The sequence below is a fragment of the Folsomia candida genome, unplaced genomic scaffold, assembly GCF_002217175.1.
Source record: "Folsomia candida strain VU population unplaced genomic scaffold, ASM221717v1 Fcan01_Sc006, whole genome shotgun sequence".
Lineage (NCBI taxonomy): Eukaryota > Metazoa > Arthropoda > Collembola > Entomobryomorpha > Isotomidae > Folsomia > Folsomia candida.
This window is the reverse complement of record NW_019091198.1, coordinates 8,264,935-8,286,193: the sequence shown is the minus strand read 5'-3', so window position 1 is coordinate 8,286,193 and position 21,259 is coordinate 8,264,935. Positions and strand designations below refer to the sequence as shown.

Here is a 21,259-nt window from a genome sequence, read left to right as displayed (position 1 = left end):
ATTTGTGAAAGAATGAATGGTTTACAACATACAAAGTGGAGAATTATGCTGTATGAAAAATTCTTTATTGAAAACGTTTCGTTGCTGACATCGCTAGTAAGAAATGGATAACAATACTCGCTCTTAATTCACATTCATTCTGTATGACTCATACTGACCTTAAATTTACTAATAGCGGGGTCCCGTTACAGTTACCTAACATAGTTTGGTATAAAAAGCAAGATTTGTTAACCGAGATGATGACATTAATAGCATTTGGCCATGAGACCATTTTCACTAGAACGAGGAGACGAGGCCTTGTTTCCACGAACAGCCCCACGGTAGCCTCCACCACCACCACCATAGTTATTTCCATTGCCGTTGTTTCCTTGAGATGAAACATTACGCCCACGATAGCCCCCACGACCGTTGTTGTAGAAAGGATCACTGTTATTGAATCCATTCCCGCTCCGGTCGTAAACGTTCCCAACTCTCTCACCCCCTGAGTTGACAAATCCATTACCACTGATCCCGTAACCTATTCCGTTCCGTTCGGCAGAGTTGCTCCGATCAGTATTGCCATACCCGCCTCCAATTCGGAAGTCTAAGCAATACAATTATCATTACATATATTACAATTAATATTGACAATAAAACTTTTAGCAAACAAGGACACAATTTATACATATTTATATTCAAAATACCTCGGGGGTTTTCAAAGCCATAGTCTTGATGCTGTTGATCGCTGCGGAAATATCCAATGCGGTTCCCAGAAAATCCCCCTCGTCCTCGGGAACTACCCCGAGGAATGAAGCCATTAGAGGATCCACGACGGAAATTTCCTCGGGCCCCCCGTCCTGCTCGGTTGTTGTTGTTGTTGTTATTATTATTATTATTCATTCCATACTGTTGAGTCCCGCCTGAAAAAACACCACACCTACTGTTGAGATCTGATCCCCTGAGAGATAAGGGAGGGATTGTGGTCTGTCTTACGAACGGTTACAGCTTTCACATACCCAAAAACAAGCTGTCTTGTGAAGAGTACAAACTATGTTGCGGCGAGAATAAATACGGGTTACGGTACGGCTCAACGCAACTCAACAAATAACTGGGAATATCCCTATACGGAGTTTGGGAAAAAATCCCTATTCAGCATAGCAAAACAAAAGGTGTGCAATTTAGTTACGGACCAAACAGACGAAAATTATTCCAAGGCATTTTTAGTAAACTAACTAAGTCGCAAGCATACCTTTCATTCTACTCATTCATAACAAAATTGCAATCAGTGATTAACCAGCGCTAAACCTGGTGATTTACTTTCAAGCTAAGCAAGTTTCTTATTATTTGGCGATACAATCAGGGGTACCTCTCAGCTTATTTGGTTAAAGATTTTTAATGTTAGTAGCCCTCAAACTTTTTTTCACATAGAACAGATGTTCGGGGGAACTTTTTGAAATCTTTAATCAAACGAGCTAGGGTACCCACATAATATTATGCATAAGTAAATACAGCTAAACACCATCAGCATCAGTCATACGAAATTTGTTAAAATCCACAAGAAAAAATGTGTCCACCACCAGACAAAAATTAATTCAACCCACCCACAAGATCATGCATAAAGAATAAAAAAACCGCCCAATTACTTGAATAAAATAAACTTAAAATATAATAAAAGTATCATGCAAAGAAACTTCTTACCAGCCATGCAATTAGAAGACTTGTAACATTGATTCCGTCCAAAATGTAGTAAAGCAAAACAGTGACGAAATGTTGTTGTTGCATGCATACAAGAAAATAAGCAAGCTGAATATAACGAAACAAAATATAGAATAGAAAGAAAGCATGCTCTAGGTCTGTAACTTAACGGGAATAGGAAGAACGTCATGCAGTTTGATATACAAATATTGAGTTGGTTTAAATTCCGGATTATCTTTAACATCTTCATAGATTCGTAAAACAGATTTTGGGAAATACTCAAGTACAGCACTTGATACACTTAATGTTACCGTCACCGTCGTAGAACATTTAAGGATTTACATTTAACTATCAATTTACGAACAAACACATAAAAGACAGAATAATGACACGTAATTGGCGACATACATACACACGACATATGCTATCTCAATTGTGTGGTTCATTTCGTTACCTAGTTCATTGTCGTCACTGGGGTTTCCTTCAACGAGTTTTGACTCGGAGGAATTCCACTCAGTGATTTTTAGCTTATCATCAATCAAGGGCATCGGCTTATTACAGTAGTCTTCTGATGTGCCCTCATTCATTCCATTTGACATAGACAACGTCAGTTGCTGGTACGGTGGAACAGAAGCCGAAGAAGTAGTGTAACCGTCCCTAATTGGTTGCTGACGATGATCAATGTGCGCACTTATTGGTCCAGGAAGGCATGATGAGACGGCTACGACGGCTGGGTCGAAATGTGGCGATTCCAAGTCAATCTGAGACTCCTGCAAAAAACTGTAGGTCGAATCCTACAGTAAGTCAGGACATTAGGATGTGTATGACATTGGTATACAAAATTGGGTGAATGGTACGAACCATCATTTGGCAAACAGTAAGTGGTTGTTGCTGGGCCACTGGCGGCGTCGGGATGACTTGTTCCACTCGAGGAGTCTCTTCTTGTTGGGGTGTGGAGGCCGAGTTTTCAATGTTTTGGGCTAAGGACGGAATGGACTCAGATTCGGAAATGGGAGCTTCCCCAATAACGTCTTGTTGCAATTGCTCCTCTTCCTCAACCACCGGCTCCTTGCGTTGTCGATTAGCAAAAAACTCCGAATTGGCAACAGTGAGCAGATTATCTCGAATATTTTTAAAAGTCGTGCGGTCCTTTCCAGATTGAGCGCCCACAGACTTTTTACTTCCATCTACATTTACATTATATATTATGATGAGTTTACAAAATACAAAAAACGGATTGAAATGAATGAATAGGTTAGCATTTAAATTACCCAATACTTGCGACCAGTTTGTTGCCAACATCTCCACTGTGGCCTGAAAGTTGGGGTCGTGAAGTTTCAAAAGTTCCGAGTAGCGAACAAACTCGTGTTTCTTAATGACGAGGACGGCATTGTTGAGATCAGCGGTGTCATCAGTTTCGTTACTCAAGTCACAGTTCTCCTGTTAGTTTATTTAAACAAATTAAAACTTACAATACTTTTTCTTACTTGCGAATAAAGTGTCAAATTAATACCGTACCAAGTCTTTGACAACCAAATGAAAAAGGAACAGCATTCGTAGTTTCTCAGTCTCTTGCACCGCTCTTTCAGCAAGTTCAGCCTTTCGATGTTTCTTAATCTCCTTCCTCGTATCATCATTGGCTTGGGTGATTTGTTTCATTAAATCCTTAGAGAGTTCTAACTGCTGAACCACTTCATCGTACTTGGCAGCTGCAACTAACTGATCTGCATTGAGTACTTCTCCCGAATCCTGTTTGGCTTTGTAATAATCCAACTTCGCCTTAAAATTTTACACAATTAATACATTAGCCAACTGTACATTAAACCCAATCTCTGACTAATGTACCTTTGATGCACTGGATAACACCTACCTTTCTTTTTTCCAGGTTCCGGATTTTGTGTTCAACGATCGTCATTGCAGGCTTCATAGGTTGGTTAACGTAATCCAAGTCATTAGGCTTTTCCGCAAGCTTTTCAGCTTGCAAGTTTGCTGATGGCATTTTTCTACACATAGAGTTTTATCATTAGCTCTATATTATCCACCCCCACCACCCACCCTCTCGAAAACTGATCACCCGCCCACACCATGATAGACCTTACCTGACAATCCTACTTTATTCCTATCTTTCGCGATCAAGTATGATTAGATTCGAGGGGAGGAACAGGTGCGGTTTATATCAATCAGCAATGCAAAAATTGTCACGTTTTTCGTCAGAAAATAATACTTTTTTTTATTGTCACATCCAAAACATTTATTTCCTCTAACGCCCCTTTCCAACGTAACCATTTACTATATATTAGATGGGTGGGTGCACCGGTAAGTAATTACTTATCCAACTTGTAACTTTTTTCTCCTCAAAATGCAAAAAAAAAGAAATGGAAAAAATCGTTTAGAACTTACGAGAAGAAGTCGAAGTAGTGAAATCACAATCGGTGGGTAAGTGCGCCTTCTTCCTGCTGCTGTTGCAGAGTAGTGGGCGGGCAGGAGGGGTGAGGATGATGATAAGTCTCGATGATAAGAGGAGCAAGATAAGAGAGAAGGGCGATGGTACTGAGCGATTACCGGATCCAAAGTAGAGAGGAGGAGGAGGGAAGAGAAGAGCACTAATTCCTCGCTGCCTCGGCCGTGGTGGGTGAGTGAGTGAGTGAGCGAGTGGTTTTGTGCTGGAGGAAGGAGAGAGAAAGAGTAAGCAAGCGAGTCACAACGTGCCCAGTGTTCGAGGCTGGTGCCCCAGTTGGGCAAGTAGGTGGCTCTCGTGGACGTGGTGGTGTGCGGGAAACCTATACTGCAGCCAAGCAAACAACAAACCAAGAAGAGCACGACACAAGACAAGAGCGAGTGCGAGTCGAAGGAAGGAATAAAAAATTCTGGCCCCCTTTTTTCGACAGGAACCACCCCCCCGTTCGGTCATCCCCGTGGTGGTGGCCGCGAGTAACATGCAAGGACCACCCTTAAGTCCGAATCGAATGAATCCTGTACAAAGTGGGAATAACAATGCGGTGGCTGCTTCCATGAACCAGAGGCCCCCTTCGTCCTCGTCGTACATCTCTGCTCCCCAACACGGGGGGAGGAGGGGTGGAGGCGGAATGATGGGGCTTGGAATGGGGTAAGTTGGCTTTTGATGGGATGTTTTTGGTAGGATGGGAATTAATGGGGGATACTTTTTTTCGTAGACCTTTGCAAGGTGGTGCGGGTGGGATGTCGGTCTTGGGCCTGGGGAGGCAGCAAGTTCCTGGAGGGTATCCGGGGAATTCGGACCACTACCCACCCATTCTGGACCCATCTGAATTCCCATCTTTGACAAATCGAAATCTCGGCCAGGGGGCGGATGGCTATCATCAAAATTTACCGGCCAAGCCTTATGGTGAGTATTCATTTTTTATATTTTCGTGAACACTCAAACATTTAGAAGTTTTTTTGTTGTACTCTGGGTGGAGGAAGCGATATGGTTTTTAAAGAAATAAGGCTCTATATTTTCTTGATAGGAATCAAAGTGATCTCTTCGTTTAGCAGTAATGAAAATAATCCTATAAATTGTGTCTTTCTTATTAAAGGTATGGTCAAGCAACCTGTTTCAGAAACGAGCGCCTTCACTATGAGTTCGGAAGATTTCCCTGCACTTCCTGGCACTGCTCCTACGGGGGCAGGTGGAGCTAGCAATGACCCAGGAGCTCAAGTTCAAGCACCCAACGCATCTCAACCAATTGATCCTTCTTCTTCCGAGCCCAGAATCAACAATCAAACGGTGGACTCATTGCAAAAACGGGGAATCGTCACATCTCCAGATGGTAATATACATAATAATTATAAAATCGAATTATAGACAAAACTTAAAATGTAAATGTCTTGTCTAAAAACAACTAGCTTGTAAACTTTCTCATCTTTTTGTTTTTGCTTGTGGTGCTTACAGGGAAGGTCACAAATATTCCGGCAAGTATGGTGAACGACCAATTTGGAATGGTTGGGCTATTGACATTCATAAGAGTTGCTGAAACGGACCCTAACTTGGTATCACTCGCCCTGGGGTTCGACTTGACGGCATTAGGACTGAATCTGAACGCGACTGACAGCTTGTATCCTAGTTTCGGGGGACCATGGGGCGAAGGTCCTGTCAGGGCAGAGGATGTCGAATTTCCAGTTCCTCAAGAGTACAACATTAGTGATCAGCTACGCTATGGACACGAATTTGTCTCATCTGTTCGGTAAGCCCAACTTTAAATTTTAATTGGATCAAAATAACGATGGATTATGGATTATAAATAATTATTGTCATCTTTGCAGAGAGAAGTTGGCACCTCTGAAAATGAACAGATACAAGGAAGAGCTCTTATTCTACATGTTTTACACGTATACTGGTGATGTTTTACAAATCCTTGCTGCAGGAGAACTCTTCAACCGAGACTGGCGTTACCACAAGGAAGAGAAGATTTGGATCACGAGGGCCCCAGGGCTGAGCACGGTGGAGAAGGGAGGAAGTTTTGAAAGGGGAATGTATTACTTTTTTGATCCGATCAGTTTCCGAAAAATTCCCAAGGAGTTCATCCTGGAGTACGACAAGCTGGAGGAGCGACCCACCGTCCCGAACAACTTTCTTCACGCGTACATTAATCCTTAAAAGTAGCATTTCCTATATATTAAACTATATTAGGTAATGTTAGCATACGGAATGTTTGCTAGCATTTTCTTTAGTATAGCCGATTTCCACTACTTTCAATTAAGTACCAGGAGAAGTATTCTTAATAAAAAGTTGTTTTGATATTAAAGGAGAAAAAAATGAACTACTTGAACTTTGTAATTCTATTGCAATTGTAATTATAATTTTTGCTATTTGTTCAATAAGTTTTTGTTTGTTTTCTTTTTCTTTCAACCTCGACAAAAAATCATCATTTTAGTTATTAGCAATACTCCATCTATTCGCGTATGCAATTCAGTCATCCTATTGCCAGGCCCTCCCTTCATTCATGAACTATTCTAATCACACTCACGGAATAATAGCCAACAACTAAGTTTAGATATGATGCACAATGTCCCATATATTTAATTCATATAGACATCTTAACAAGGTAACCATTCGGTCATTTTTATTTAGACCCAAGCAAAAATTTCATACATTAATTAAATCTTTTTATGACTCATATTGGATAAGGTTGCACAATTAAATTTTATAGTTGCAGTTTAGTCTAATGTAGCTGCTGCTGCTTCTGCTTCTGCTGCATTCCGATTTCTTTAATCGATCGATTGATTGATTAATAATATGGATTTCATGAGAATAATGTGCACTTTACACTGCTCATGTAAATGTTATGAATTAATAATACAAACTGAATTTCGTGAATTACAGGTGCAAACAACAACAACTAATATACTCCGAATATCTACTTTCATTTGATATTTTATACAATTTTCTGCTAATTGTTGTACTAAAACTATTTACAGCATAGTAGCGATAGGACGACAAAAATAAGGGAATATGATAACCAGTCTAAAACTACAGCCTACATATACAACTAACATATTTCCATATACAATATTATACATAACAATTACATGCTGAAATCACAAAACTTATACACTACCGGAGGACATAGAACATGAAATACTTCTGCTGCAAATACTGCGTAAGAATAAGCCACCAAGCCAGCTATTTAGAAAGATTACAACAATGGGAATAACAACAAGTCATGATAATTATGCAAATTAAGGTAGCAGGCGAATGAGTACATAGATTTGATTGACATTTTTTTAGGATTTAAATTTCTACATTTTCATTTTCCTTTATTACAAGTGGATATCTTACAGGATGGACAATTTTGGTGGAAACGTTGCTAAACTAGTAGTTTTAAAGTACACGATTCTGACGATACAGATAAAGAATTACATGTTTAGAAGGTGCATGGAACCGGAAGTGCAACAATATTTGGTAACATTTGATGATTACTCGACACTTACTTACAGAGCAAAGGAACAAGCTTTTATTCGGGATCCAATAATTAGATGTTGCAGAAGCCGTAGGAAGGAACGAACGGATGGGGAAAATAGTGGTTGAGAATCTCAACTTGAGATTATCGAGATAAAAGGATGAGGATTGTACAAATCTACATAATTGTTAGTCGACTAAAGAATTATAAATAGGTACATATTTAAATTTATACTGGAGAAAGTGTGGTGTTGCTGTTTTGTAGCCAAATATCATCGTTGTTGTCGTCGTCGTCGTTGTCGACCGTCGTCATTCTTTGTCATGGCTGATATTTTTGATGTGCATGATACCAGTACGGACTGGCGTTGGCGATGGTACTGTAGTGGCGATGTTGTTGGTAGTAGTTGGTGATGGTAATGGTAGTAGTAATGGTATTGGTGGGATTGAAGATATTTCTTGTGGTTTGGTGATGGTGAAAGTTTTGGACTCAAATTGCCAACTTCCTACAATTTTTCCTCATTCCTTTGCAGCATTGAGATCCCGTTTCCCGAGTCCAAAGGCAAATTGTCGTTGAGAACTTGCTCTCCTTTCTGCCGTCGGTGGACTCGCATTTCCATCGTAATCCTCCATCCCGTCATGACTTTGTCTTTTCCCCAGCCCAAAGGAATAAATCTTTGAACGCCTTTCTTGCCTGGAAAGCAGAAACAGAGGCAACAATGAGCTTTTTTATGACTGTTATGCTCTTGTCTCACTTTACTCTACATCGAAAATGACTTTTTCCAATTGCAAATTCTGGAGGAAATGATGACGAGTGAAAGCCACAGACAGAGATAGAAAATACTGCTAAAGAATACTTTCAGCATGGTTTTCACTGATACACGCTTTCATTTTATATTTGCTTATCATATTTATTTATCGCCAGAATTGTATTAAAATCACCTCAGAACCATTATGAGAATGCATGCGTGTCAAAAGAACTGCATGCATGAGGCAAAAAATATAATACTTTAGCAAGCCTGTTGCTCTCACTACATACAGAAGATGGAAATACGTGCATTCGTGTATGTCCCGGTGAGAAAAGTGAAAGTTGATTGGTTCATGGTTGGTATTAGATTGTGAAATAAGTTGGGATAGAAAACTTGTGATGTTTCATCATCATCTCGATAAAACTAACTCTGCTAATATATCTGATACGCTGTTGCTACTTGGGTCGAGATTATGTAGTGTCTCAACATCGTCCACATAGATATTAGTCCCTGCTGATGAAAAGCTTCGCAAATTGAAATTCAATGGCATGACATGTGTCTCAATTCACTGGTAAAAGCAGTAGTGGCCAGATACGAAGAAGGAGAGGAAGGAAGATAATCGACAAGGGAGAAGAAAGCGAATAATGCAAACCGATATGTGGGCGCAGCGAAAGAAGAGCCACCCAATTTCCAATTCTCATTCTGGGTTAACCTTTTGCCAAGTCCGAATCCGTAAGCTCGGGTCCTTTTCCCGAAGGCGTTGGGGTACACGTAAGCGAGCTGTTGACCACCCCCTTGCTGTTGTTGCTGCTGCTGTTCTAGCAGAGCGTCCAGTGGGGACAGCTGCTCCTCGTATGATGACGACGAGGCTGATGCCAAGTCCGACTCACCGAAGGACCGTTTCCCCAACCCAAAGTCGTAAGAAGGGAGTCGTTTGAAGCCAGAGGGGTAGTTGTAGAGCAACCTCATCTTTTCATAGTTGTCTGACATTTGGGCAGCCCACACACAGGCACAAGAGGCCAAGACGAGGAGGATTACTTGGGGGGCAGCCGTCGTCATATTGCCTGAGCGTTTCATCTTCATCGTTTAAAGTCTGCAGGGAGGACATAAAAAGAGGAAAAGGAAATTTAGAAAATTTGTTTACGCTTTTACATACAATTTTAGATATTAGACTGCTAATTCCCACGTCTCATTTCCACATTCATGTTATTCCTCCCCAATTACTCATCTTATTTCCTCGCAGTTTTCCTTTCTTTAAATGAATGACTGACGTTTGGTTTATCTTTCCAAGTCCGAGATAAAATTCTGCCCTGGACTTCAAAGTGGGAGATGAATGAGGAAAGTTATTTCAGTTTTATTCTTTTCTCTCTGCAGACAGAATTAAACGGAGTGTTCTGAATATGCAACTTTGTTCAGGATGGAATTGTAAGTAACGTCAATTGTGTGTGCAAATAATTGTCCGTCTACGTCACTCATTCCACTTTTGACTTTATCTACATACTCATTTTTATTAAAATTCTTTCGTTCTTTCGTGAAATGTTTTACCGTTGGAAAAGTAGTGGCAGTAGAAAAATTTGGCAAGGCAAAAACTTTTGCAAATTTATTACAAGATAAAAAAATGCTAGATCAAATTTACTGCCATTTTGCAGAGGAATAATTGCCGCCAAAGGTTCTTTTGAGTCATTAGACAACTGACAACTGACAAATCGCGATCTAACTTAACTGTCTTAAATATCTGTCGATCCAAGGCAATTTTTCCACGTCACCCGATCGCCCCATTGTAACAATGTCAACACACTCCAGTCCAGTTGCACAATCAAATTGGGACGAATGGATCGAGTTCAAACATAATTACTTCCAGCAGCATCAAGATCCGTCTCAACTCTTAAAATTTGAACTGAAACTTGAGACAGTGTTGAGTGTTGCTGTTAGCATCTCAAGGGTTTAGTCATGGGCAGCCGTATGGGACGACGGCGTGTAATGGAAACGTCTCAAATTCTCAGACTGCCCGACTCACGACTTTCTTTAACTCTGCATCACCAACTGACTGCATGCACAATTGCACATGCATTGCATCGCTGTTCACTGGTCATTACCATTTATTCTGCTGCTGAGGAAAGTGTCAACCCTTTACTTCCTGATTTGTCTCATTCATTGGTCTAGACTTTTAAGCCTGTTTCTAAACGATAATGTTTGCGAAAGACTTGGTTTGCCCTCAATTGTTGATGCAAACAATATGTTTCTGTGAAATATCCTGCACATATTTTCATGCTGTATATAAGGCTGCATCGAATAAATGTTGGGATTTTATCAGGCAACTTCCAAACCATTTATAAGTACGTTTAGCTTGCATATTATGTATGTACATATAATGACTGTCTTTTGTGGCAGTAATTTTCCTTTTACGACGATGCCGCAAAACCTCAAAAGTTGTGCAACACATTTAAAATATATACATTTCTAGCACATAGCACACTAAAGGTATTAATTGACAAACTTGGTTTGGAAAGTAGTTGAAAGTATGCTTTTATTTTATTAGAGAGAGCGAGAGGGAAATTGAGATCCCCCACGATTCCATAATAATGGTGTACTTGTGGTGATAATGATTGGAGAAAGTCTATAACGATCAGAACCAACTTGACGGCAGAAATTATGCGGGTAAAGGATTCAACCATGCATACATACATACGTCCTCGTATTACATAGCTGATACGTACTTAGTTGTGCATAATTTGCCTGTCAGAAATCTATTTATTATTGCACTTATCTCTCATAATAAGCGGAGGAAGAACAACACTCTGAGTTTATGAAGTGGCTTTCATTTTATAAAAATTGTTTTCACTCTTTCCATCAACCACGGAGTCACCCACGCAGAAGTTGTGATTCCGCCATTAAGTCGCACTGCTTGGCTAAGTTATATGTATGAACGTACATATGGACATACAGTCACAAAGTGCATGGTGGCAAACAGCTATCAAATTATTATTGACATTGGTGGTCGCTATAAAGTCGGCAATATCAGAGTCTTACCAGGTGGCTCCGGTTAAAAACTAATATTTCATGAGCCGAAAGCCAGGTGATAAGGTTCTACTGGTTTAGTTCTAAATCCGACTTTGAGTTTATCTCTAACCATCATAAAAGAGCGACTAGCTTTGATTCGGTTCTCAATCCATCACGAAAAGAGGGATATATTGCTGGAGAGTGACGAATTCAATTGTTTTCAGCCAACCATAACCACATTGTCCGGATGATACTAATATGCAACCTGTCCTGCAATGGATGACTGTATATAACACACCTCACTGTCAGCAAAGGAAAACGGGCAATCAACCAGAAAGGAAATGGTTTCATATCGTACTTTATACCTAAAAACGATGTAATATCAACTTTGCAACAAGTACTTTTGTTCGCTACTGCATAACCGGGATGATTCATGGCTAGATAAATTGTTTAATAAATACTGCCCTCCTTTATTGTTCTCTGTCCATGTCTCAATCAAAAACCGGGTTGTGAAAGTTGGCAATGCTACACCAACCATAACACATTTCGCTCAATCCGTGACTATTGTATGCAAAACTATAATGAGTTGGAATTTCTACTAATTCAAATCCCAGGCAAGTACGGATATATAGCTAGATAGTAATTTACTAGGTAGATAACTCATTGCATTACGGCCATTAGCCCTCGCATCCTACAGTAGTATTTACAATCCCAAGTATGTATGTAGATAGATACAACTATAATTATCTACGTGTGCACAGGTGCTATTTAATAAGCTGCTTAAAAAGGTTCATAAAATGCATTCATAAAAACCTATCACTTGGAATATTTAGTTTTGGCTGAACAGCGCAATATTATAGAACGATCCACTTTCAGAATAATTTTCCATGTAAGAAGACATTCCATAATAAAATGACGACATGAAAACTTTAAATTACTTGTCCAACTTACACATGAATACGTATGTACATATTTACAATATCTACGTAAGCACTTTAGAACAAACACTGTTTCTCAATTATCTCCGCGTTTCATTCCCAAAGTACAAAAGAACGCATGCAGAATCGACCAAATCTTAAAGTTAAGAAAAGTACACATCGGGAAAAATTAGCATACTAAAGTAGAAAGTTTGCAACTGTTTTACCATGATATTTACCAAAGCCTTAATATTCACGTCCCCAAATTTCAACCATGTTCCACTTTACTGCCTCAATTTCATTTAAATATGTCGAGCTACATTAAATCGGAAAATTCTTGGGCTATCCTCCCTCCATCCAATGCTGAACTTTCATTTAATGTTGACTCTTGCAAAAGTTGGTGGGTGAAAGTTGTGGAAAATTCATAGCAGAACAGAAATAGAAATGACACTTTCTATTATTCTGTTTAGCATTTGGTGTGAAAATGAGTGGGGGGAAGTGAAAGATCACACATTTCTCCAGCACATGCCGCACGTTTAGTAGTAATGCATGTATCAACCAGCTTTCAATCCTGCCATGTCATGAATGAAACTAATACTAATTAAATCAGGTCGTATATAAAAGTATTTCCAGAAACTCCCACCAACCCAAAAACATTTCAACTTCTTGCGTAAGTAGTAAACTTTGCGAGTAAACCTCTCGATAAATAAGTCGGCTAAACTAAATGTGAAAGCTGCGTTGGTAAACGGAACTCCTGTTGCTGCCTAGTAGTGCCAAGTTGAAACTACTAAATTATTTGAGTTGCTTACAATTAGTTTTATTTTGTCCACATTGGTGGAATTTTGTGCTGTTGGATATGCCAATGGAGTAATTACGTACGCGGACAAAGTAATAATTTTCAAGCATGGCAGACTGGTTGAGCATAATGCACTCTCACCTTTGGAAAGAAAAGGGCAAAAGAGACACTAAGTTATGCAACGGAAATTGATGTTTAATTAGCAGAAAGACAAAACCAATCCATGAGAGCAGGATTAGTCCTGGTCGATCGAGCTTCATGTCGTGACATTCATTTTACATTTGCCCACTTGATTTTGATTCCATGCATAAAAAGGTGCAATATATATATTTATACATCATATAGAATTGCATATTAAAAATTTACGTCAATTCCAAAATCCAATTGATAAGTTTCATTGGGGAAAGTTGCAATGAACTTCAAAACAGAGTAATTTTACTGTGGATCAAGTTTCCTATAATTCTTCTTTCCTTTTGTCATTATACTTAATAATTTAAGTACGTCCGGCTACTAAACTGTTTACATACCAGAATAATTGAATTAATAGTGAGTGATCTAGAAATGTGGAATCATTCATTAAATTTCTGCACATATGTATGCCATGAAATTAGGATAAACACGCAGAATTTGGACATATGTGAATGTAGGATTCAGTTCTGGACAGGTACAAGTCTGTAATTTTCTAAATGTTTTTATTTGTAAGGAACTATATGACCCAAGGAAGATTGTAATCCAGAATGACCAAGTAAGAAATTATTTCGAAAAATGGAACAAAATGAACTCGACAAACAAAAACAGTACGTCAGAACTAATGTTTCCCTAAAGTTTTGATAAACCGAATTAGTAAACATAATTATGCACACATGCGAATGTACAATTTGATTTTATCCATCAATCGGAAAATTCTACACAAGGAGAGTAAAATAATGGCTTTTCAAACTTTTTTGAAAGTTACACATGCCAGTATTTTACGAACATTTCGAATTTATGTATATTTTGGGATTTACAATATTGGCTCGACACACCTCTACCCAAGGTTTTAGTTTAATTTGTAGCATCAACCAATCCCTGCACGTTTATGATACTAAATTTCAAGTATTTTCAAAAACAATGACATTGAAAACTTCACACGTACCCAGAATTATAGCCAAACAAGATTTGAGTCCAATATTGTTTGTGCCAGATAACTACATTATCGACTCAACGATAAGTGAAAGTAAGTACTTACGTAGCTACCTAAAATGTCAGCAATTTTCACTTTATATAATATTTTCCACTCGTGCAAACTACCAAACTCTGTAAACAGTTTAAGCTTTGATGTCATTATCATAATAAAATTTCAAACAAAAGTAGTAAAGCGACGGAAACGGCTGTTTCTACATTTATTCTGCTAAATAATGCTTTCTCCACACTCGAGAAGAGTGCTATGCAACATCTACGTCGACAATATTTCATGGTATTGAACTTCAAAACTGAAATGTTTTCTCGAAAGATTTTGATGCGAAATCTCATTTGGGAATTAATGTGTCAAACTTTGTTTGGAAATGTCACGAATGCCATGAGCCGGAAATGCAAACTGCTTTCAACTGCCAGATTTTCTGTTAACTCAATTAACTATTGTTAAGATTGTAGCAATTGACTCATTCTTCATTAGAAGGATAAAATTAATTCTTCTGATATGTCAGCCACGTCAAACTCATTTGTCAGAAAAGTAAAAGCATAATACTTTACAATTATGCGTCATACACAAATGACGCATAACGTACTATGAGATTAGATACAAAGAGATTACTTAAAAAAAGCAAAGTGTTACATATGGTAACTGAAGCTATGTATGCATCCATATGTGTCGGACCTATGTATAAAACTTCTAGTTTTAGAGAAAATCCACACCTGCTATTTTATTGTCAGACGCCACACAGTTTCTTTGGAGGGTAACGCTGTAATAGCGTTATCAAATTAGCATGTGCCGAGACAAGTCTGATTTCCTTTCAACCAACGTCCCCTTCTTGATTAATTTGATAAAAGACTCTCCAATTTTATTTATTTGAAAGTATGTACTACACGTGTGTAATGGTGTCACACGCCAAATAATAAATCATCCACCTGTGGATTTTTTATTGAGATGAGGAGAGCGAGAAAGAAAGATTGATTGAATTTGCATAATCACGCTTCTTTCTCCTCTTTTTATTGAATTTTGCAATCCTCGTTGCTTTTGACCTTTCAATTTGAGAGTGAGTGATAAGCTTGAGCTAATTCAATTTGATTTGACACTAAATAACGTCTCCTGGTTGACATTTGACGCTCACCAGGATTTCATTACATATTTCATACAATTGCGTCTTTCGGGCGAGGAAATTGCATATTTTTAGAAGCAGGAAAAACAACACATTTTTGTACTCGCATGACTGAAAATTTTACCACAAACAAAAACTTTTTAGTCAGCATTTCCTAACATACCTAAACGCGTGTATGTATATAAATTTGCAGTGAAATATTGCGTTCCCGACTTGTGTGCAATGCGACACAATTTTACTAACAGAATAATATTTCGCCAATTTGTCATGATGAAAACACGTCATTTGACATATTCGGAAAATTTGTTCAAGTTATTTTTAGTGATTTCGTTAATGAGCTAGTCAAAATGGTATTGTATGTACAATCGACTGTCACTTCATCCTCAAGGAGAGCGAAAGAGGAAACCCTTCTCCCGTGATAATTTGAAGAGAGGACTACTTGATGCTGCCAAACAAGCCTAGAGCGACATAACTAGCAAGAAGCTGCGATATTCTGTGATGGAGGATGATAGCATGTAATTAATATTTGTCAGATGCCGTGTTGCAGGGTTATGACATAGAATTATTATGAAGCAATCCCTCACAATCCGAGACAATCGTAAAATGCATTTTAAGATCATTCATGTTCATGCTGGATAAATAAATGCAGAAATCCTGCATATTAGTATTAACAATTTAAGTTTGCTACATATGCGTGGTCAGGGATTGATGAACTGTGAAAAAATTTGTTTTTTGTATTTTATAAAAACTAGGACGAAGTGAAAATGAAAGCTTTTTTTTCTTCGTTCGTTACTACTTCCCCTTTTCCACCGAATTATCAACTTACACGCGATTATCTTTTTCAATTAACTGTACCAACTTGAGCAAACCGTTGGTTCGTGACCTATCTCGGTCGTGAATCTAGCCAGATACAGATACGGCCTTATTTGAACTCTCTCGTGAATTTACGTTGGCATAGATCATTTCATGACGCTGCTCAGAAAAAGAAGGTCGCACCCGGTCACTTCTTTATTTTATATTTGACCAGTAAAGTGGGAAATTTTGAGCATAAAAAATAATAGTCCCACACACACAGCACGACAGCAATTGAATCTATATCCCCAACCACCGCACCGCAGGTCCAGATACAATTTTGTTTCGCATTGCATTGCACTTATTTAAGATGAGCAGATTTTCTTAAGAAATAATCCGCCCAAGAAAAACCATCAAAAACTTTCCTGTCCCAAATTCACTTCCTTTCGTGCTCTAAAGGGAAAGTTTTGAATAGAAAGGGCAGTAAAAGTTTTTGATGGCACAATGCAATGAATTGTTGCTTGTTGGGTGAAGCACATAGAACGATGGTTGTTGTTGTGTTATTATTTTAGTTGTTGAACAAGTTTCGGAAATAAATGATATAATGAGCAGAACATTATGCACGCCTACTCCCGTGATACGTTTTACGTTACATCTAAAGTGTTTTAGAACCCGATTGTCCCACTGGTATGAGTTTACTTATTTTTGCTTCAGTGTTCATTTTTGTCGTCGTCATCAGGATGACTGCATGAGAAAATGTACAGTGCATATGTACGTATGGACTCCAGAATAGTGTAAGTAAAGTGGGCACTGGGGGTGCCAGAACGGAATATTTATACATTTGTATGTCTCATATTCGTATGTATGATAATTCGCTATTTCTCTGGTTGGTGACAATATGGAATAACCTTTTGCTAAGCCAATTGATCATTGGTTTGATATATAATAACTTAAAGGAATTTATGCGACGGGTATATTTTGGGACAAGATCAAAGGAATTCTCAAGTTGCCTCATCAAGTGGGACCGTATTTGGTTACCTGTTGAATCGTCCTGCTATGTACGCCCACATATTCAATGCATGCAATGACTTCATTTCTTCTTAATTTACTATTTTGGGAAGTTTAGATTGATTTGTTGAAATAAATAGACAAGATGAAGGATTAAACTTTTGAGTTAATCAGACTTTCCCAATTCCCACCCACACAAACATTTGGTTTTGTCGACCAAAGACCTCAAAATAATCAATTAGTTCAGACTAAATATGTCATAGTACGTATTTGGTCTGAAACTCGTTCATTCAGTATATGTCGTTCTTCACAGGGAACCTTCAACCACAATCTTAGTTCATTTATTTATGAGGAAATACCTTTTGATTACATACATCAAACAAAACCGCTGTCATTTATCCGTCACAAAATTTCTCCGCCGATCCTGAATGTCAAAGTTTTAGACGTTGTTCCCCTAAAGGACTCATAGTAAACGTGAAATAGCGAGTTATGCATATGAAACTGGTCACAGGTCGAGAAACTATGAATTGTTTTACACATATGTATGATTTTATAATCGAACTATGATCAAATTGTAGAGTTTTGCTGTATTTTATGATTAAATTCTTGAAACTATTCATCATGTTACTTATGCTTGTCTAATATGATTCAACATATTAAAAATACAGGCAATTGTCAAATATAATTCTGCACTTTTACTTATACGTAAAAAACCCTACTAATTTGTACCATTTTATAAATCTTACCAAATAATTTATCAAAAACTTAAGACTCACCTGAATTTGTCGTTTACAAGATGAACAAGAGTAGAGAAAGTGAAGAAGAGAGGATCAAGATGGGGATGAAATGAGGCAAATTGAGACAAGATGAGATGAGATGATTGAGGGTTTGGGGCGACCTGTGATTTGTGATATTAGCTAGGGTTGTCTGGCTTTGCTGTCTCTGGGTGGTGGTCGGTGGGTCGTTGATGTTTGGCTGTGGTGGTCGGTGGTGGTGGTGGTGGTGGTGGTGGTGGAGTGAAAGCGGGTTCGAGAGTGAAAGAGAAAGCTCCGTCCGATCCCCGTCAGTCTCCAAGTTTAAGTAACTCTGAGAGAGAAAGCTATCCCAATTTTTGTACCTCGATCGCCTGAGTCAGTGGTGGTTGAGAGAGCGTCGCTTTTGAGCACTGTGCGCCTCAAACGTACCCCACATTGCTTTATATATTTGCACCCCAACCAACCAACCAACCAACTGTTTGATGATGAAGAAGAATGATGATGTTGGCCAATGGCAGTTACTTTGTGGGATAACCTACATACATACAAACACGTAGTCAGTCGTATGACCAAACACGGATGGAATATCAAATCAAGCGAGAAGAACGGTCGTGATCTGCTCTCGATGACTAGTTGCAAGTGTATCAACCATGTTGCAGGAGGCTTAAGGTGGGAGGGGTGAGGAAGCAGAGTTAAGTTGGCTTGACGTCAGGCGACATGTTCATTCGATATCGACGACGGTGACTACTTAATACATACATGGTGCCAATAATAATGTGTATGTACGAGCAATGCAATCTGTCTGGTTCTCCGTTCGGGCAATTTAAATTTGCGGTGATGTAAGGGTAGGATTGATTTCAAGTCATTACATATTTACTGTTTGCGTAGTGTTAAATTATCTATGCGCTCTTGAGAAAAGAGCAATTAAGAAGCGTCTAAAATTAGATTATGTTGTATATTGAGACATACATACATATGCAGATGGATATATTGCATTTACTTACGTACGTACATACGAATATGAACATTGGTGACCTTCAAAGCAGAGAAATTTCCAAAAGATGCGTCAAACGGAACCTCTGGGGAAGCCTTGTAAACTCGCACACAAATTATTCCTCCAAGACACCGGCACATCCATTCTGATGATGACGAATGGGAACCATTTGAATTTTAAATTTCCAAGTAGTATCATCCGACATACTGTCGGCTGACTTGATAGTTTTTTTGTTTTCCCATTTATTATTTTCACCTACGGAGATGGTGAGAAGGTGGGGCATCCGGTGAAAGCAGGCGAGCATTCTACGAGAAAATACTCCCAATGCACAATTGGTCAATTTATTTCCTTCTTTATATTTGACATGTTCTCACAACAAAGCTGAGAAAATTCTGGGTTGACAAGTTTCGCATTCGAACAACTCGGATTCGTAATCATAATTCTTATTTCTCAAGAGGTGGGTTTCTCATCCCTACTGAAACTGGCTGTCATGCGAGAAAGTGTTGACTACTTTCTCCTCGATTCAATAAATTTCTCATTCCAAGGTTGAAACTCTAGAAAATTGCTTCTCACGACGACGGAACTAAATATGTCTTCATAGATTTGTCTGATCTACAAAATATCATCATATGTTGGCATTGCATGTGTGTGTCGCATTTCCTCACCATCATCCTCGCCCACAAGAATTAAGTCTACTTCGTCTGCTGATTACCCCATCATCAAATTCGCACATACATACATAAATAAGTTCAGCCTGTAAATAAAGCAATCTGCAAAACAATGTCGACTATGTCAAGTAACGCTCATTATGATATGACGTACCATAAAATATGCAGACGTCTTCTCGTTGCCGTCATTGCATAAAGAAAAAATAAAATATTCTGAAATTCAAAGATTTTCACTTGTCACTTGTCCTCCTCCGGTGAGACTTGTTTTGAGGGATATATTTTATTTCGGGCGTTCTGTATCTTTCCAAATTTAACAATTGACACGAACACCCACGGGATCTTTTTAGCAACGATGGTTTCTTCTTCTTGTTCTAAAACACCTCGTCGTTCCGAATAAGACAGTTGTCGAAAAGAGATACAAATACATGTGGAATCCAAATTCAACTGCAAGTTGAGAGTGGAATATTATTCAAAAATAATTAAATAACCGTTTTATATTTATAAATATGTACATCTACAACTTTTGGAAGTTTGCCTCTTGGTTGCTCGCGGAACCAACAGAATTTCCCTCGTGGCGAATTAATACTTGTATTTAATGAAATCCATTACCTTCGACGATGACGAAGGTGCGAGTGTGCATCGGGGTGTTAACGGGGCGTAATAGTTTGCTCTGGCCGCTCTATCAGCCAATACAGTCTCTCGCTCAATATTTCTCCCGTATGTTACCCCATGCATTATTTTTTGCACAGGTTTTTGATCTTGTAATTCGAAAACCGAGATTAAATGTGCACTCAAAAATGTGAGACTTGATGTATTACAACTATTGATAGTTGCGCAACAAGGGAGCATGCCCTTTAAGGAATTGATGTGCTACTTTTATTTATATTAATCAATTAATCTCGAGGAAAACAAAATTTTGATGGAAATTGATATTGGTCATTTAATATAAATAAAAGTAGCATATCAATTCCTTAAAGGGCATGCTCCCTTGTTGCCCAACTATCAATAGTTGTAATTCAACAAATTTCACATTTTTGAGTGCACATTTAATCTCGGTATAAGATTGAGAAGCTCAAAAAATTGCATTTTTTCCTGATTCGTCTCAATTTGTCATATGCGTAATTTGAGTATGCGTGGTGGGAAGCCACCACCACACATACTCTTCCCACTGGAAACCACTAAAAACATAAACAATGCCAGATGATATTTGCAGTTTTTTGCAAAAAAATTCAAAATTCCCACCGAAACTTGTGAACTTTATACCCCACCGAGTTCGTCAGTTTCGCCACTATGTGATTTATGAGGATTAGAATAACATAAAATATTGTCAACTCTTAATGGGTTTCTAAGATTTGATTTGATTTGTGCCCACTCACTCGATAAATCGCCGACTGAAAGGAGAAGCAGCCTTACTTTGTATATGCGATTCATGTCGCACGACGGACCTACCCATCCCTAATTTTTCCCTTGCGTCGTCCCGAGATCTTGGCTTTTCCTGTTATTTGCTCAACTTGAACTTTTAATTCAATAATGTTTGGATTTCATCGAGTGGGCGAGAAGGATTTTGCATGGATGGATCAAAGTAGGAAGAAGGAAACGATATTACTTATACGTATACATACGTATATAAATAGGTGACTACTGCTGGTGGGAGGACGCTATTTTGCGTGCAACGTGTCTACTAAAAAAGAAATG

General features: G+C 38.5%; 3 protein-coding genes across 14 annotated transcripts; 1 reads left to right on the top strand and 2 right to left on the bottom strand.

Moving 5' to 3' along the window:
- Positions 1-43: 43 nt before the first annotated feature.
- Positions 44-4,333, bottom strand: LOC110851341 (caprin homolog). Of its 3 annotated transcripts, none has more exons than XM_035853143.1 (9): positions 4,075-4,333; positions 3,545-3,677; positions 3,193-3,453; positions 2,946-3,114; positions 2,536-2,861; positions 2,129-2,468; positions 996-1,124; positions 684-899; positions 44-583 (listed from the first exon to the last, which is right to left on the bottom strand). In XM_035853143.1, exons 2-9 carry the CDS (start codon positions 3,671-3,673, stop codon positions 246-248), a joined length of 1,908 nt encoding a protein of 635 aa, XP_035709036.1. In that variant the 5' UTR covers positions 3,674-3,677; positions 4,075-4,333; the 3' UTR covers positions 44-245. The 3 variants fall into 3 exon arrangements, with proteins under 3 accessions (XP_035709036.1, XP_035709037.1, XP_021954772.1); XM_035853144.1 differs by lacking the exon at positions 4,075-4,333 and adding an exon at positions 3,774-3,792; XM_022099080.2 differs by lacking the exon at positions 996-1,124 and having other exon boundaries at positions 4,075-4,332.
- Positions 4,334-4,459: 126 nt separating this feature from the next.
- Positions 4,460-6,469, top strand: LOC110851342 (CCR4-NOT transcription complex subunit 2). Its single transcript, XM_022099081.2, has 5 exons — positions 4,460-4,780; positions 4,848-5,038; positions 5,229-5,462; positions 5,585-5,876; positions 5,956-6,469. Exons 1-5 carry the CDS (start codon positions 4,611-4,613, stop codon positions 6,287-6,289), a joined length of 1,221 nt encoding a protein of 406 aa, XP_021954773.1. The 5' UTR covers positions 4,460-4,610; the 3' UTR covers positions 6,290-6,469.
- Positions 6,470-6,721: 252 nt separating this feature from the next.
- LOC110851429 (helicostatins) lies at positions 6,722-20,866 on the bottom strand. Of its 10 annotated transcripts, none has more exons than XM_035852866.1 (7): positions 20,609-20,866; positions 20,077-20,322; positions 19,719-20,008; positions 19,271-19,650; positions 17,924-19,201; positions 8,990-9,430; positions 6,722-8,282 (listed from the first exon to the last, which is right to left on the bottom strand). In XM_035852866.1, the coding sequence occupies exons 6-7, from the start codon at positions 9,418-9,420 to the stop codon at positions 8,108-8,110; spliced, it is 606 nt and encodes a 201-aa protein (XP_035708759.1). In that variant the 5' UTR covers positions 9,421-9,430; positions 17,924-19,201; positions 19,271-19,650; positions 19,719-20,008; positions 20,077-20,322; positions 20,609-20,866; the 3' UTR covers positions 6,722-8,107. The 10 variants fall into 10 exon arrangements, with proteins under 10 accessions (XP_035708759.1, XP_035708763.1, XP_035708761.1 ...); XM_035852870.1 differs by lacking the exon at positions 20,609-20,866 and having other exon boundaries at positions 17,924-18,810; positions 18,907-19,201; positions 20,077-20,393; XM_035852868.1 differs by lacking the exon at positions 20,609-20,866 and having other exon boundaries at positions 17,924-18,437; positions 18,907-19,201; positions 20,077-20,393.
- Between the last annotated feature and the right edge of the window lie 393 nt (positions 20,867-21,259).

Coding starts and splice junctions, on each gene's coding strand:
- LOC110851341 (XM_035853143.1), bottom strand. CDS start 3,673: ATGCCATCAGCAAACTTGCAAGCTGAAAAGCTTGCGGAAAAGCCTAAT. Junction 1,125..2,128: donor CAGTGACGACAATGAACTAG/GTAACGAAATGA, acceptor TATGCTGAATAG/GGATTTTTTCCCAAACTCCG. Junction 900..995: donor ACAAGACAGCTTGTTTTTGG/GTATGTGAAAGC, acceptor GTGTTTTTTCAG/GCGGGACTCAACAGTATGGA.
- LOC110851342 (XM_022099081.2), top strand. CDS start 4,611: ATGCAAGGACCACCCTTAAGTCCGAATCGAATGAATCCTGTACAAAGT. Junction 5,039..5,228: donor TTTACCGGCCAAGCCTTATG/GTGAGTATTCAT, acceptor TTCTTATTAAAG/GTATGGTCAAGCAACCTGTT. Junction 5,877..5,955: donor GAATTTGTCTCATCTGTTCG/GTAAGCCCAACT, acceptor TCATCTTTGCAG/AGAGAAGTTGGCACCTCTGA.
- LOC110851429 (XM_035852866.1), bottom strand. CDS start 9,420: ATGAAGATGAAACGCTCAGGCAATATGACGACGGCTGCCCCCCAAGTA. Junction 8,283..8,989: donor TTCGCTGCGCCCACATATCG/GTTTGCATTATT, acceptor TCTGCTTTCCAG/GCAAGAAAGGCGTTCAAAGA.